The sequence below is a fragment of the Somniosus microcephalus genome, chromosome 17, assembly GCF_052327205.1.
Source record: "Somniosus microcephalus isolate GS21.2 chromosome 17, FLI_Smic_1.0, whole genome shotgun sequence".
NCBI classification, from domain to species: Eukaryota; Metazoa; Chordata; class Chondrichthyes; order Squaliformes; family Somniosidae; genus Somniosus; species Somniosus microcephalus.
This window is the reverse complement of record NC_141003.1, coordinates 58,293,569-58,307,535: the sequence shown is the minus strand read 5'-3', so window position 1 is coordinate 58,307,535 and position 13,967 is coordinate 58,293,569. Positions and strand designations below refer to the sequence as shown.

General features: G+C 50.8%; 1 protein-coding gene across 6 annotated transcripts in view; it reads left to right on the top strand.

The window, feature by feature from the left end:
• Positions 1-13,967, top strand: part of napepld (N-acyl phosphatidylethanolamine phospholipase D) — a 67,045-nt gene that overhangs the window by 16,872 nt on the left and 36,206 nt on the right. For all 6 annotated transcript variants that reach the window (XM_086010435.1, XM_086010436.1, XM_086010437.1 and 3 more), the window contains one exon: positions 1,011-1,657. In XM_086010435.1, coding sequence (XP_085866561.1) covers positions 1,011-1,657 — 647 coding nt within the window. The remainder of the gene's footprint in view (positions 1-1,010; positions 1,658-13,967) is intronic.

The following is a 13,967-nucleotide window of genomic DNA, read 5'->3' as shown; positions in this document are numbered from 1 at the left end:
TTAGCAACAGCTTCAAAACAGTCGGCTGCAGCTGCAAGCGTCTGTAGCTGAAGCTGTTGCTATAGCTACAGACCTTGCAGTGTTTGACTGGGGGGAGAAAAAAAGCAACGAGAACTAAAAAAACATATAGAAAACAGCTCCTGATTTTTGCCGTTCGATCAAGTGTTCCGGACATATAACCTCCGGATAAACCAAAGTTTCCTGTACAAGGTTCAAGTCAGAAGTGTGATAGAAGATTCACCACTTGCCTGGATGGGTGCAGCTGCAAAAACACTGAAGAAGCTCCACACCATTTAGGGCAGAGCAGCCTACTTAATCAGCACCCCTGCTACTGAACCCAATATCCACCCTCTCCACCACTGGCACACTGTGGCTGCAGTGTGTACAATATGCAGTATGCATTGCAGCATCTAGTCAAGCTTATTTTAACAACAGCTCCCAACCCCATAATCTCTGCCACCAAGAAGGACAAGAACAGCAAGATCATGGGAGCACCATCACCTCCAAGCCACAAACCACTCTGACTTGGACATAAACTGCCATTTCTTCATCATGGCTGTGTCAGTATCCTGGAATTCCCTTCTCTTAGAAGCTGTTGAATCCTTATTTGGGTACAGCTTCACAAGTACCAGCTATCCTCCAATATCTCTCCCAAGAGGCCATTATTCATGTGTGAGCTTTGACCAGTAAGTTTCAGCAGGTTATTTAATGGGGAAGTAGAAAAATTAAATTTCTAATGTACAGGAAACATTCCTGAAGTCTACTTGGCAGCAGTGACCATCCTAACAGTCCAATTTGTGATTTAGACGTCAACCTGGATTAAGGGTCCGCCTGTCTGTAAAGACTATCTAAAGTCAACTTCAGAGGTGGTTATTATGGATGGCTTTTGCTGCACTGCATCTCTGTAAAAGGTTTAGTTGGCTCAGTTAAACATGTCAGGTGACAACAATTTGTACAAACAGGCTTTAGAGCAAAGTTATATTTTTTTATCTTGTCCTCTCTGCCTCTAGGAGCTTGATGAAGGATTGCCGATAATAGAACCGTACTTTGTCAAAAACCCGGAGCTGGTAGGAAGTACAGGGAATGGAATCCGAGTGACCTGGTTGGGACACGCGTCACTGTTGGTGGAAATGGAAGGACTGACTTTTCTGACCGATCCCATCTTCAGCCAGCGAGCTTCACCTGTGCAATTCTTTGGACCAAAACGTTTCCGAAACCCACCCTGCACAGTGGCACAGTTGCCCAAAATTGATGCCGTGGTTATTAGTCACACCCACTATGATCATTTGGATTACAATACAGTGCTAAGTCTTAATGAGCGATTTGGGGGTGACTTGAGGTGGTTTGTACCATTGGGTCTCTTAGACTGGATGCAGAAGTGTGGCTGTGAGAACGTAATCGAGTTGGACTGGTGGGAAGAGAACTGTGTCCCTGGACATGATGAGGTCACGTTTGTGTTTACACCTGTGCAACACTGGAGCAAACGGACTGTAACAGATGACAACAAGGTGCTGTGGGGCAGTTGGTGTGTCCTGGGACCCTGGAATAGATTTTTTTTTGCCGGAGATACGGGTTACTGTGTGGCTTTTGAACAAATAGGGAAACGATATGGACCATTTGACCTTGCTGCCATTCCTATTGGAGCCTATGAGCCAAGGTATGTAGATCTTGCATCATTTCCAATTTCTACTTATTAAAAAATGGTGTGTATTAGGTGCTGACTGACATTGAATGGATGGAGAATAATTTTTTTCCTGATTTTTGTCAGAATAAAGTACTTCCAGGTTAGTTCATTTGATCCAGCCCAATAATTAGCTAAATTGATGATTTTACTCCACCAGTGTGAACAATTTGCCACGTAAATGCATATCAGTGTCAAAAAATATCAGCCAAGTATGACTGATTACTGAAAATGCCATTTTCCACAAGGCAGGATGTCACCCTTTCTGTTTCTACAGCACGGCGACAGAGTGTAAAGCCAAAAAATGACTTGTGAGGAGACATTTCCCAAAAAGAAAACATTCCTGGCATCGTGGGCTGAGTACTTCTGAGGTGCCTTTTGGCTTATGTTTTACTAAGTCACATATGTGAGACATGCCTCCTCACTGTCGTCTCCAGCGCCGCCTTATTGTACCACCCAGTATACAGAAATGGCCACCATTCCCTATTGTACCACCCAGTATACAGAAATGGCCACCATTCCCTATTGTACCACCCAGTATACAGAAATGGCCACCATTCCCTATTGTACCACACAGTATACAGAAATGGCCACCATTCCCTATTGTACCACACAGTATACAGAAATGGCCACCATTCCCTATTGTACCACCTAGTATACAGAAATGGCCACCATTCCCTATTGTACCACACAGTATACAGAAATGGCCACCATTCCCTATTGTACCACCTAGTATACAGAAATGGCCACCATTCCCTATTGTACCACCTAGTATACAGAAATGGTCACCGTTCCCTATTGTACCACCTAGTATACAGAAATGGCCACCGTTCCCTATTGTACCACCCAGTATACAGAAATGGCCACCGTTCCCTATTGTACCACCCAGTATACAGAAATGGTCACCGTTCCCTATTGTACCACCTAGTATACAGAAATGGCCACCATTCCCTATTATACCACCCAGTATACAGAAATGGCCACCGTTCCCTATTGTACCACCCAGTATACAGAAATGGCCACCGTTCCCTATTGTACCACCCAGTATACAGAAATGGTCACCGTTCCCTATTATACCACCCAGTATACAGAAATGGCCACCGTTCCCTATTGTACCACCCAGTATACAGAAATGGCCACCATTCCCTATTGTACCACCTAGTATACAGAAATGGCCACCATTCCCTATTATACCACCCAGTATACAGAAATGGCCACCATTCCCTAGAAATACATTTTTTGTGTGGGTGACCATGGGTGTTACCACCCCTTGAAATAAAATGTTTTTTTTAAAATGTAGTAAGCTATGATTTAGTTAGTAAGTGCAGTGCCTAGTGTGGAACTGAAACATATAGAACAGGAAGTCCCCCTGGTCTGATTCTCAGTTTGCTGATCTTGGGTGGCAGCCTACGTGCCCCTTGGATTTGTGGGGATGGGGGTGGCGGGAGGAATTAGCTCACGATTGCTATCTACGGACCTCTGCATAGTGGATAGAAACATAGAAGATAGGAGCAGGAGTAGGCCATTCGGCCCTTCGAGCCTGCTCCGCCATTTCAACGAGATCATGGCTGATCATCCAAACCCTAGCACCCGGTCCCTACACCGACAGCCATCCCACCCAAGCCCTATCCCCGTAACCCCACATATTTAATCCCCCCCTAACACTAAGGGCCAATTTTTATCATGGCCAATCAACCTAACCCGCACATCTTTGGACTATGGGAGGAAACCGGAGCACCCGGAGGAAACCCACGCAAACACGGGGAGAATGTCTGTGTGGAGTTTGCACAGTCACCCGAGGCCGGATTTGAACCCGGGTCCCTGGCGCTGTGAGGCAACAGTGCTAACCACTATGCCACTGTGCTGGGTAAGGACAAGATTGGGCTCAACTGTGATGTTGCAACAGTTCAATCTCCTGCTGACACTCGCTGTGCATGCCCAGTATTTGGAGTGACCTCTTGGGCAAGATATTAGAAAGTCTGTGATGCCAGTAGAATCGTAAATACATATCGGCACCTTCAGCAGAAGAGAACGGGAAAAATCATATTGGATGTTGCTGGTATATAAACCTGCTGCAGGTTTCCCGGCTTCACTCGAGTTTGTCAAATAAGCAGCAAGTAAGGAGGAAGGGAAGCTGGGATACCAGCTGTGGGAATTTCATTCAGTGCCTTTATCAGTTCATTATCTTTCCACAAAATCTCTTGTCACTACACTGAATCGTGCCATTTAAAGAGCAGCAGCCTTGACCTGTGTATAAAGCAAACTGTTGCAAAGAATTATCATTAACTTTAACATTCATTTTTTTTTTTTGCGTTGGTATCAAATTGTAGTACTGATTTGTGAAGTGGTAGGACGGGGAAATCGGCCCTCTTCACCCTCCACTCACTAAGTTGCCAATCACAGCTGTTTTGCTATGAAGGTAACTCGCTTCCCCACAGGGGAGACCGATCAGAGCATGTTCGCCTTGGGCTGGTGTTACATTCCACTTTCTGGCTGGCCCTAAAGTGACATTGGCAAAGGCCTGATTGTAAGTTGTCTGCTTCTTTCTCTGGGGATCGGGTGTGCTGCATGGAGACCAAATTGTGAGAAAAGGGCAGAAAACTAACACTCACCAAAAACATTGTTTTTCTTCAAGTCAAAAGAGTCAGTTTTGACATCATCGAGGGAACTAAAGGGAGAAGCTCAGCAGGATGAGAGTGGAATAGTATGAGTGCTCCAGTGTTCATGTACTTTCCTCTTATCCCTTCTCTTTTTTTTAGATTTACAGCACAGAAACAGGCCATTCGACCCGACTGGTCTGGCCGGTGTTTATTCTCCACACAAGCCTCCTCTAGCTTCCCCTTAACTGTATCTGTACTGGTCATCTCAACTACTCCTTGTGGTAGCAGGTTCCGCATTCTAACCACTCTCTGGTTAAAGAAGTTTCTCCTCCTAAATTCCTTATTGGATTTATTAGAGACTATCTTATATTCATGGCTCCTAGTTTTGGACTGCCCGACAAGTGGAAGCATCTTCTCTACGTCTACCCTATCAAACCCCATCATAATTTTAAAGACTTCTCTCGGGTCACCCCTCTGCAATCATTTCCATTGACTTCAGTGGAAATTCAAATTGGAGAGATGTAGAACGGGGGGCTGATCCGATATCGCCCAAAGTCAAAATGACCCCCATTGACCCTTTGCAGAACCACAATCACATCGGTGCCGGGTGTGAGGAAAGCAAAGTATTTATTCTCTAGCAAAATAAAAACCTGTGAACTATATATTTTGTGAGTTTGGATAGACAGGATAAATGTGATTTAAAAGTTGGCTTCTCCAGTGGCCTCCGCTAGAAGAGAGTTTCTTTGGCCGCGATTTCCTCTACCTCAGCAGGTCTGGTGCGGCCGGGGTCGATGGCGGGTCCCGACCTCGCTGCTGGCTCCAGCCTGCTGCCCAAAGTGATTTTACGTTGATTGGGCTTGTTAAGCCTGCCCAGCGCGTTTGCCGGCCAATTGAAAGAAGCTGGTCTGATGACATCATTTGATGACACGTCATAAGCTGGTTTCCTGAAAGGGACCACGTGCAAATTGATTGACAGTTGTGCTGTCAGTGTCCTACAGCATTGAGGTACTGCAAACAATGACGAGCACTGCATAGAGGTGCACGGCTGCACCCAGGCTCTCCCATGACTCCCTCCATATGCTTATGGACAGAGTCACAGCACGCAGGAAGGTTCTCTTCCCTTCCAAGGGCGGAAGACACCTCCCCAGGACACCAACGCAGCCTGGTTGCACATTGCACAGGAGGACGCAAGCAGGATGTCGCTAGGAGGACCTGGCTGCAGTGACGCAAACCTTTCAATGATCTCAGTAGATCACAAAATGTTACTGCCAAGCCACACCCAACCTCATCCTGCTGTGCCACTCATCACATCCCCATCACTCTGCCTTCCCTTCCACACCAACTTACCTTGCACCTCCACCCATTCCTCTCTATCTACACTATCACTTCCCCCACCTCACTAGCCACCCCTCACACTCACCCTCATCCTAGTCCAATCATACCAACTAACAACACACCAGGGTAGGCACTTGGGTGTTTTAGCCAATGTTCATGTGAAGTTTCTGTTAATGTGCTGTCAAACATTGAAATCTTTATTTTCAACACTTTGCGTTCTTGGACTTATTTGTGTGCACCTTTGGAAGTGGCTTAGTAAGTTCCAGTGAATGGTGAGATATAATGGTACCCCCCACAATAGTCATGAGTGTGAAAGGAATGGCTTGGGCATTGTAGGGATGCTTTATGGTGTTGGTGTGGGGTGGTGCCAAACTGGCACATCATGTGGCAGCCAGGGTGTACAGCGTCAAGTAAAGTAAATCTAGCTATGGTGAAGCAATCCCTGGCGTCCCGGGCAGCAATGTGGCCGGGTGCTGATGTCATGTGCACCGTTAGTTGATTGTGGAGAAGGTTGGTGTTGTTGTTGGTGCTGCTGGTGTGCCTGGTGCTGCTGGTGTTGGGGGCTGATCGTGGTGGGATTCTGAGGTGAGATAGTTTCAAGGGCAGTGATGTGATAGATGGCAGGCAAACTTGAGATGACAGAAGCGATCTGTCATTGGTGAGAGAGGTTGTTCCAATGAGGTGACACTGGATACAGAGTTTACTCCAAACACTTGCAACCTGTATAAAGCTCAATCTGTCTTCCAAATGCAGTAAGCAACAGCTTCTGAGTTTGGAAAGTGAACAGCTATGAAATGGGAGCTTTTATACCACATTTGCAGCTGTCAAGTAGAGATCATTTCATGGTGACACAACCCCCAACCTCATTACCTGACGTGATCCCCGAGCAGCGTGGAACCTGTGGACGACCTCGTAAAATGTTGAGGTGAGCTCAAAATCCTCTTTAACAGGTTGTTAACATGCTCTTAATCACCTAAATTGCCTCCCCTGCCGCTTTGTGTCGGGTCTGTTCAGCGCTGACAGACCCGACATCTGGGAAACTAGCATGGCGGCCGGTTGAGAGCGAGTATGCTACCTGCTGTCCAAAAAAATTTTTCCCACCCGACCTGCCACCAAACTCGCCCGCTGACCCCCCGAAAACTTCCCCCCCTTTGTCTCCATGTCAGAGTAGTGACAAAGACAAAAAACTGTCCTGGTTCATCCTACATATTCTATAAGAGTCGAGGGATGGCAGGAATGACGTATGAGGAGAGATTGGGCTTGTACTCGCTGGAGTTTAGAAGAATGAGAGGGGATCTCATCAAAACTTATAACATTCTAACAGGACTAGACAGACTAGATGCTGGAAGGATGTTCCCGATGGTCGGGGAGTCCAGAACCAGGGGTCACAGTCTAAGGATAAGGGGTAAGCCATTTAGGACAGAGATGAGGAGGAATTTCTTCACCCAGAGAGTGGTGAACCTGTGGAATTCTCTACCACAGAAGGCAGTAGAGGCCAATTCATTAAATATATTCAAGAAGGAGTTGGATATATTTCTTAAGGCTAAAGGGATCAAGGGATATGGAGAGCAGGCAGGGACAGGGTACTGAATTTGGATGATCAGCCATGATCTCATTGAATGGCGGAGCAGGCTCGAGGGGCCAAATGGCCTACTCCTGCTCCTATCTTCTATGTTTCTAAGGGCCGGGATTCTGCTCCTAGTTGTGGTCCCTCCGACATCGCTGGATTCCCCAACCCAGTTTGGGGGGGGGGGGGGTTGTCATTGAGGTTGCAGGGCAAGCTTGCAGCTGAGTTCCTGACTCCAAGCCAGAGCCTATTCCTGCCGCAACAGCAGCCAGAGTTGAGAGAAAAACAGGAACTGATCAAATTTGGCCTTTTTTTTTTAATGCAACATTTGTGACTGGAAGTTTAACTCTCAATCTGTCTAATTTGATCATTTTTCTTGATCACGTGCTAAAAAAGAAAAATGTTCTTTTTGAAAGAGTCCTGTAACAGTGCACTTTACAGTCCCTGCCCCCCATTTCTCCTCCGTGCTTGTAATGATATTCCCAGCAGCTGCCGGTTTATTTTCCTCTCTGCATCCTGGTATGCTTTGGTACATTTTTATTTTTATGTACCTTGCAGATTACTTGCATGCTATGGGATAGGAATTTCAAATGATGGCATGCAGTCGTGCAAACGTAATCCTAGGTTTTGTTCAGTCCTCAGTGGAGCATTTTGATAATAAAAAGGTTCTCATCAGTTGGATCTTTATACTAAACAGCAAGCTGTGAATTCTGAACAGTCGTACAAAATGATTTGCAGTGCGCTGACTAATCTCTCTTTTATAGTCTAGCATTTCTAATCTCTCTTGTTTTATAGTCTAGCCATTCAGACTAGTAAACGGTCTGGTAAATTCAGATAACTGTATTCGTAGTGGCCTCACTATAATACCATGGTTATCATAGAAATTTCAGCACAAAAGGAGGCTCATCATGCTTACGTCAGTGCCAGCTTCAGCTTGGAGCTATCTCCTCCAATCCCATTTACCTGCTCTTTCTCTGTGCCTTTTAATAGTTTTCTTTTCAAGTGTGAGGGACGCTGTTTCATCAACTGCGGTGTCAGCTGTGGCTCAATTGGTAGCACTCTTGCATCTGAGTCAGATGGTTGTAGGTTCAAATCCCACTCCAGAGACTTGAGCATGAATTCTAGGCTGATACTGCAGCACTCTCTCAGTATTGCACTGTCAGAGGTGCTGTCTTTCGGATGAGACGTTAAACCAAGACCCTGTCTGCCCTCTCAGGTGGATGTAAAAGATCCCATGGCCCTATTTCAAAGATGAGCAGGGACATTCTCTGGTGTCCTGGCCAACATTTATCTCTCAAATTCTGCACATATTGGCTGCTGTGTTTCCTACATTACAGCATTACACTTCAAAAGTATTTAATTGGCTGTAAAGCACTTTGGGACATCCTGAGGTTGTGAAAAGCACAATATAAATAATGCATTCCATATTCTAATCCTTTATGCGTAAAAACAATCTTTCAACTTCTCCCTTCGTACTAATCCTTGATACAAATTCACCAGCCAGTCAAGATAATTTTTCACTTTTTTTAAACCTTTCAGAATTTTGAGCATGTCTATTGGGTCTCTTGACCTTACTCCAGCAGTGAATACAGCTCTGTTTTTCAAGTCTCTCATCATAACTATATTCCTCTTATCTTGGCTATTAACCTAGCGAATCAATTCTGCACATTTTTATGGCTTCATTATTCTTTCTACAACGGGGTGTGCAAAACTACACAATTTGCCAACAGTGGCCTAATTAGTGTTTTGTACAGATTCATCATCATCTCGCTTGCATCTGTATTCAAAATAGGTTTGCTTAACATATTTTGTTTATGGTTCCTTCATTACCATTGAAACCATATCTATATCTATCTATATAAATCGGTACTTCTGTCTATCTGTCTATCTGTCATCGCGTGTGCGTTGCGGGTATGCACTCGAAAGTTACAGGGCGTACCTACGCGCGCGTTACCTCCAAAGAAAGCTTACGCTTCCGAGACGGTTTTAAGCGTATTTACGTTTCGGCTGGGCTAAAATTGCGCCTGCGGTATCCCAAAAACCTTCAACATTCCACTCATTAGCATCTCATTATCCGCTCATTAGCGACAGAGTGACCTCGAGCTCGACCAATCGTACGCCGGGTTGCTGGCGTGTGCCGCCGGGCCAATCGGTGCGCGTGTGGCCGGGCTTTATCGTTCTGAACCGAGGTGAGTCGCCGCCATCTTGATTCCAAACTTTTCCTTTCTTTTTCCCGCTTTCTGCGTCTTAAAAAAAAACGTTGCTTTTAAATCACATTGTTTTTTTAAAAAATGATTTAGAAAGTAATTAACTTATCTAATCTCATTAATTTTCCTACCTTTCCCCGTTTTTCCAGGTAGGCCTAGAAGCCTCGGCGTCTCCTCCGCACCCACGCCCGAGCTAGGCACCTCCCGGCCCCACTCGAAGGCTGGAGGGCCGAGCCTCAGCCCAGCGCCGCTAGGGTGCGCGCGCAGCAGGAGCTGAGACGTCTCTCTCTGCCGGGGCTTGCTGAGCGTCCAGCGTTACCCTGGCAACCGGGCCCGCCGGACGTCTCGCACAGCCGCAATCGGCGGTCTTCACCTCGGGGGGAGGGGGGGGGGGTCAGGCCGCGACCCTTGGGGGGGGGGGGGGGGGGGCCGCGCGCGCAGCAGGAGCAGCTGAGACGCGGCATCTCTCTCTCTGGCTTGGTCAGCGTCACGGTTGCCCTGGCAACCGGGCCCGCCGGCCGAGAGAGACGCTGCGTCTCAGCTCCTGCTGCGCGCGCAATCGGCGGTCTTCACCTCGGGGGGGGGGGGGGCGCGACCCTCGGGGGGGGGGGGGGGGGGTCGCGACCCTCGGGGGGGGGGTGCCCGCCGCCCTCCATCCCGCCCTCCCTCCCTTCCCCGCCCTCCCTTCCCCTCCCCTGCCCTCCCTTCCCCCCCCTCCCTCCCTTCCTTCCCCCCTCCCCTCCCCCCGCCCTCCCTTCCTCCTCCCTCCCTTCCCCTCCCCCTCCCCCTCCCCCTCCCCTCCCTCTCTTCCCCCCAGTCGCTCTCTCTCTTCCCCCCAGTCGCTCTCTCTCTTCCCCCCCAGTCGCTCTCTCTCTTCCCCCCAGTCGCTCTCTCTCTTCCCCCCAGTCGCTCTCTCTCTTCCCCCCAGTCGCTCTCTCTCTTCCCCCCAGTCGCTCTCTCTCTTCCCCCCCAGTCGCTCTCTCTCTTCCCCCCCAGTCGCTCTCTCTCTTCCCCCCCAGTCGCTCTCTCTCTTCCCCCCCAGTCGCTCTCTCTCTTCCCCCCCAGTCGCTCTCTCTCTTCCCCCCCAGTCGCTCTCTCTCTTCCCCCCCAGTCGCTCTCTCTCTTCCCCCCCAGTCGCTCTCTCTCTTCCCCCCCAGTCGCTCTCTCTCTTCCCCCCCAGTCGCTCTCTCTCTTCCCCCCCAGTCGCTCTCTCTCTTCCCCCCCAGTCGCTCTCTCTCTTCCCCCCCAGTCGCTCTCTCTCTTCCCCCCCAGTCGCTCTCTCTCTTCCCCCCCAGTCGCTCTCTCTCTTCCCCCCCAGTCGCTCTCTCTCTTCCCCCCCAGTCGCTCTCTCTCTTCCCCCCAGTCGCTCTCTCTCTTCCCCCCAGTCGCTCTCTCTCTTCCCCCCAGTCGCTCTCTCTCTTCCCCCCAGTCGCTCTCTCTCTTCCCCCCAGTCGCTCTCTCTCTTCCCCCCAGTCGCTCTCTCTCTTCCCCCCAGTCGCTCTCTCTCTTCCCCCCAGTCGCTCTCTCTCTTCCCCCCAGTCGCTCTCTCTCTTCCCCCCAGTCGCTCTCTCTCTTCCCCCCAGTCGCTCTCTCTCTTCCCCCCCAGTCGCTCTCTCTCTTCCCCCCCAGTCGCTCTCTCTCTTCCCCCCAGTCGCTCTCTCTCTTCCCCCCAGTCGCTCTCTCTCTTCCCCCCAGTCGCTCTCTCTCTTCCCCCCAGTCGCTCTCTCTCTTCCCCCCCAGTCGCTCTCTCTCTTCCCCCCCAGTCGCTCTCTCTCTTCCCCCCCAGTCGCTCTCTCTCTTCCCCCCCAGTCGCTCTCTCTCTTCCCCCCCAGTCGCTCTCTCTCTTCCCCCCCAGTCGCTCTCTCTCTTCCCCCCCAGTCGCTCTCTCTCTTCCCCCCCAGTCGCTCTCTCTCTTCCCCCCCAGTCGCTCTCTCTCTTCCCCCCCAGTCGCTCTCTCTCTTCCCCCCCAGTCGCTCTCTCTCTTCCCCCCCAGTCGCTCTCTCTCTTCCCCCCCAGTCGCTCTCTCTCTTCCCCCCCAGTCGCTCTCTCTCTTCCCCCCCAGTCGCTCTCTCTCTTCCCCCCCAGTCGCTCTCTCTCTTCCCCCCCAGTCGCTCTCTCTCTTCCCCCCCAGTCGCTCTCTCTCTTCCCCCCCAGTCGCTCTCTCTCTTCCCCCCCAGTCGCTCTCTCTCTTCCCCCCCAGTCGCTCTCTCTCTTCCCCCCCAGTCGCTCTCTCTCTTCCCCCCCAGTCGCTCTCTCTCTTCCCCCCCAGTCGCTCTCTCTCTTCCCCCCCAGTCGCTCTCTCTCTTCCCCCCCAGTCGCTCTCTCTCTTCCCCCCCAGTCGCTCTCTCTCTTCCCCCCCAGTCGCTCTCTCTCTTCCCCCCCAGTCGCTCTCTCTCTTCCCCCCAGTCGCTCTCTCTCTTCCCCCCAGTCGCGCTCTCTCTTCCCCCCCAGTCGCGCTCTCTCTTCCCCCCCAGTCGCTCTCTCTCTTCCCCCCCAGTCGCTCTCTCTCTTCCCCCCCAGTCGCTCTCTCTCTTCCCCCCCAGTCGCTCTCTCTCTTCCCCCCCAGTCGCTCTCTCTCTTCCCCCCCAGTCGCTCTCTCTCTTCCCCCCCAGTCGCTCTCTCTCTTCCCCCCCAGTCGCTCTCTCTCTTCCCCCCCAGTCGCTCTCTCTCTTCCCCCCCAGTCGCTCTCTCTCTTCCCCCCCAGTCGCTCTCTCTCTTCCCCCCCAGTCGCTCTCTCTCTTCCCCCCCAGTCGCTCTCTCTCTTCCCCCCCAGTCGCTCTCTCTCTTCCCCCCCAGTCGCTCTCTCTCTTCCCCCCCAGTCGCTCTCTCTCTTCCCCCCCAGTCGCTCTCTCTCTTCCCCCCCAGTCGCTCTCTCTCTTCCCCCCCAGTCGCTCTCTCTCTTCCCCCCCAGTCGCTCTCTCTCTTCCCCCCCAGTCGCTCTCTCTCTTCCCCCCCAGTCGCTCTCTCTCTTCCCCCCCAGTCGCTCTCTCTCTTCCCCCCCAGTCGCTCTCTCTCTTCCCCCCCAGTCGCTCTCTCTCTTCCCCCCCAGTCGCTCTCTCTCTTCCCCCCCAGTCGCTCTCTCTCTTCCCCCCCAGTCGCTCTCTCTCTTCCCCCCCAGTCGCTCTCTCTCTTCCCCCCCAGTCGCTCTCTCTCTTCCCCCCCAGTCGCTCTCTCTCTTCCCCCCCAGTCGCTCTCTCTCTTCCCCCCCAGTCGCTCTCTCTCTTCCCCCCCAGTCGCTCTCTCTCTTCCCCCCCAGTCGCTCTCTCTCTTCCCCCCCAGTCGCTCTCTCTCTTCCCCCCCAGTCGCTCTCTCTCTTCCCCCCCAGTCGCTCTCTCTCTTCCCCCCCAGTCGCTCTCTCTCTTCCCCCCCAGTCGCTCTCTCTCTTCCCCCCCAGTCGCTCTCTCTCTTCCCCCCCAGTCGCTCTCTCTCTTCCCCCCCAGTCGCTCTCTCTCTTCCCCCCCAGTCGCTCTCTCTCTTCCCCCCCAGTCGCGCTCTCTCTTCCCCCCCAGTCGCGCTCTCTCTCCCCCCCAGTCGCGCTCTCTCTCCCCCCCAGTCGCTCTCTCTCTCCCCCCCAGTCGCTCTCTCTCTCCCCCCCCAGTCGCTCGCTCTCTCCCCCCCAGTCGCTCGCTCTCTCCCCCCCAGTCGCTCGCTCTCTCCCCCCCAGTCGCTCGCTCTCTCCCCCCCAGTCGCTCGCTCTCTTCCCCCCAGTCGCTCGCTCTCTTCCCCCCAGTCGCTCTCTCTCCTTCCAACAACAACATGCCCCCTCAAAAGCCTCGGCACCGCCGGGCACTTCAGCTAGTAAAATATATTTTCTGTAGTACGCTGGTTGCGATGGAAGGTCCCTTAGGATCCAGTTACCTACAGGATTTAATAGATATCAAAACGTGTGATACTCTGTGTTGGATACTTTATCAGTAAGGCCATGTGTGGACCTTTCTATGATTACTTCAATTGCGAAAAACAGCCAATTAATAGATTTTGTCCTAAATGTGAGTTATGCCTGGAGAGAGCATTTTGTGCTACATAACACTAGTGTAAATTGCTGCTGGTATGGTCTGTCACTGGCAATGGTAATGGTGAGCGCAGTTTGAAGTGATGAACACAAGAAACATAGTGGCACAACACTAAAGTGTACTGGTTTGTACACAAATGTTGCCAATGTGCGAGATAAGTCTAATAACAAAACTGGCGTTTCCTCTCCTATTTAGTGATGACCAGATACAGTAATTGACATGAATCTTGTCATTCATGTGGAAATGACTTATGAAATGATACTGGGCGGCCTGCTGGTGGCGCTGTCCAGGGAGAGTATAAATACTCAGGCATGGGCCCAGCTTGCTCAGGACATTCTTTAACAGGAACTAGTGAAGGACACAACTAGATCTCCATGTTGAAAAGCAGTTGATTAAAGCCTTGTTTAATACTTGGACCAAGTGCCTAGTAGTTTTCTTACGTCAGTAATGTTTAATGCTGCCCGTGCAGTTATCAAGTGGAATATCAGTTCATCTCTCCAAAGCCTGGTAAACCCATTAGAAAATCAGGTAGTACTAATATCCCTGGAAAAATGTTTTAAGTTT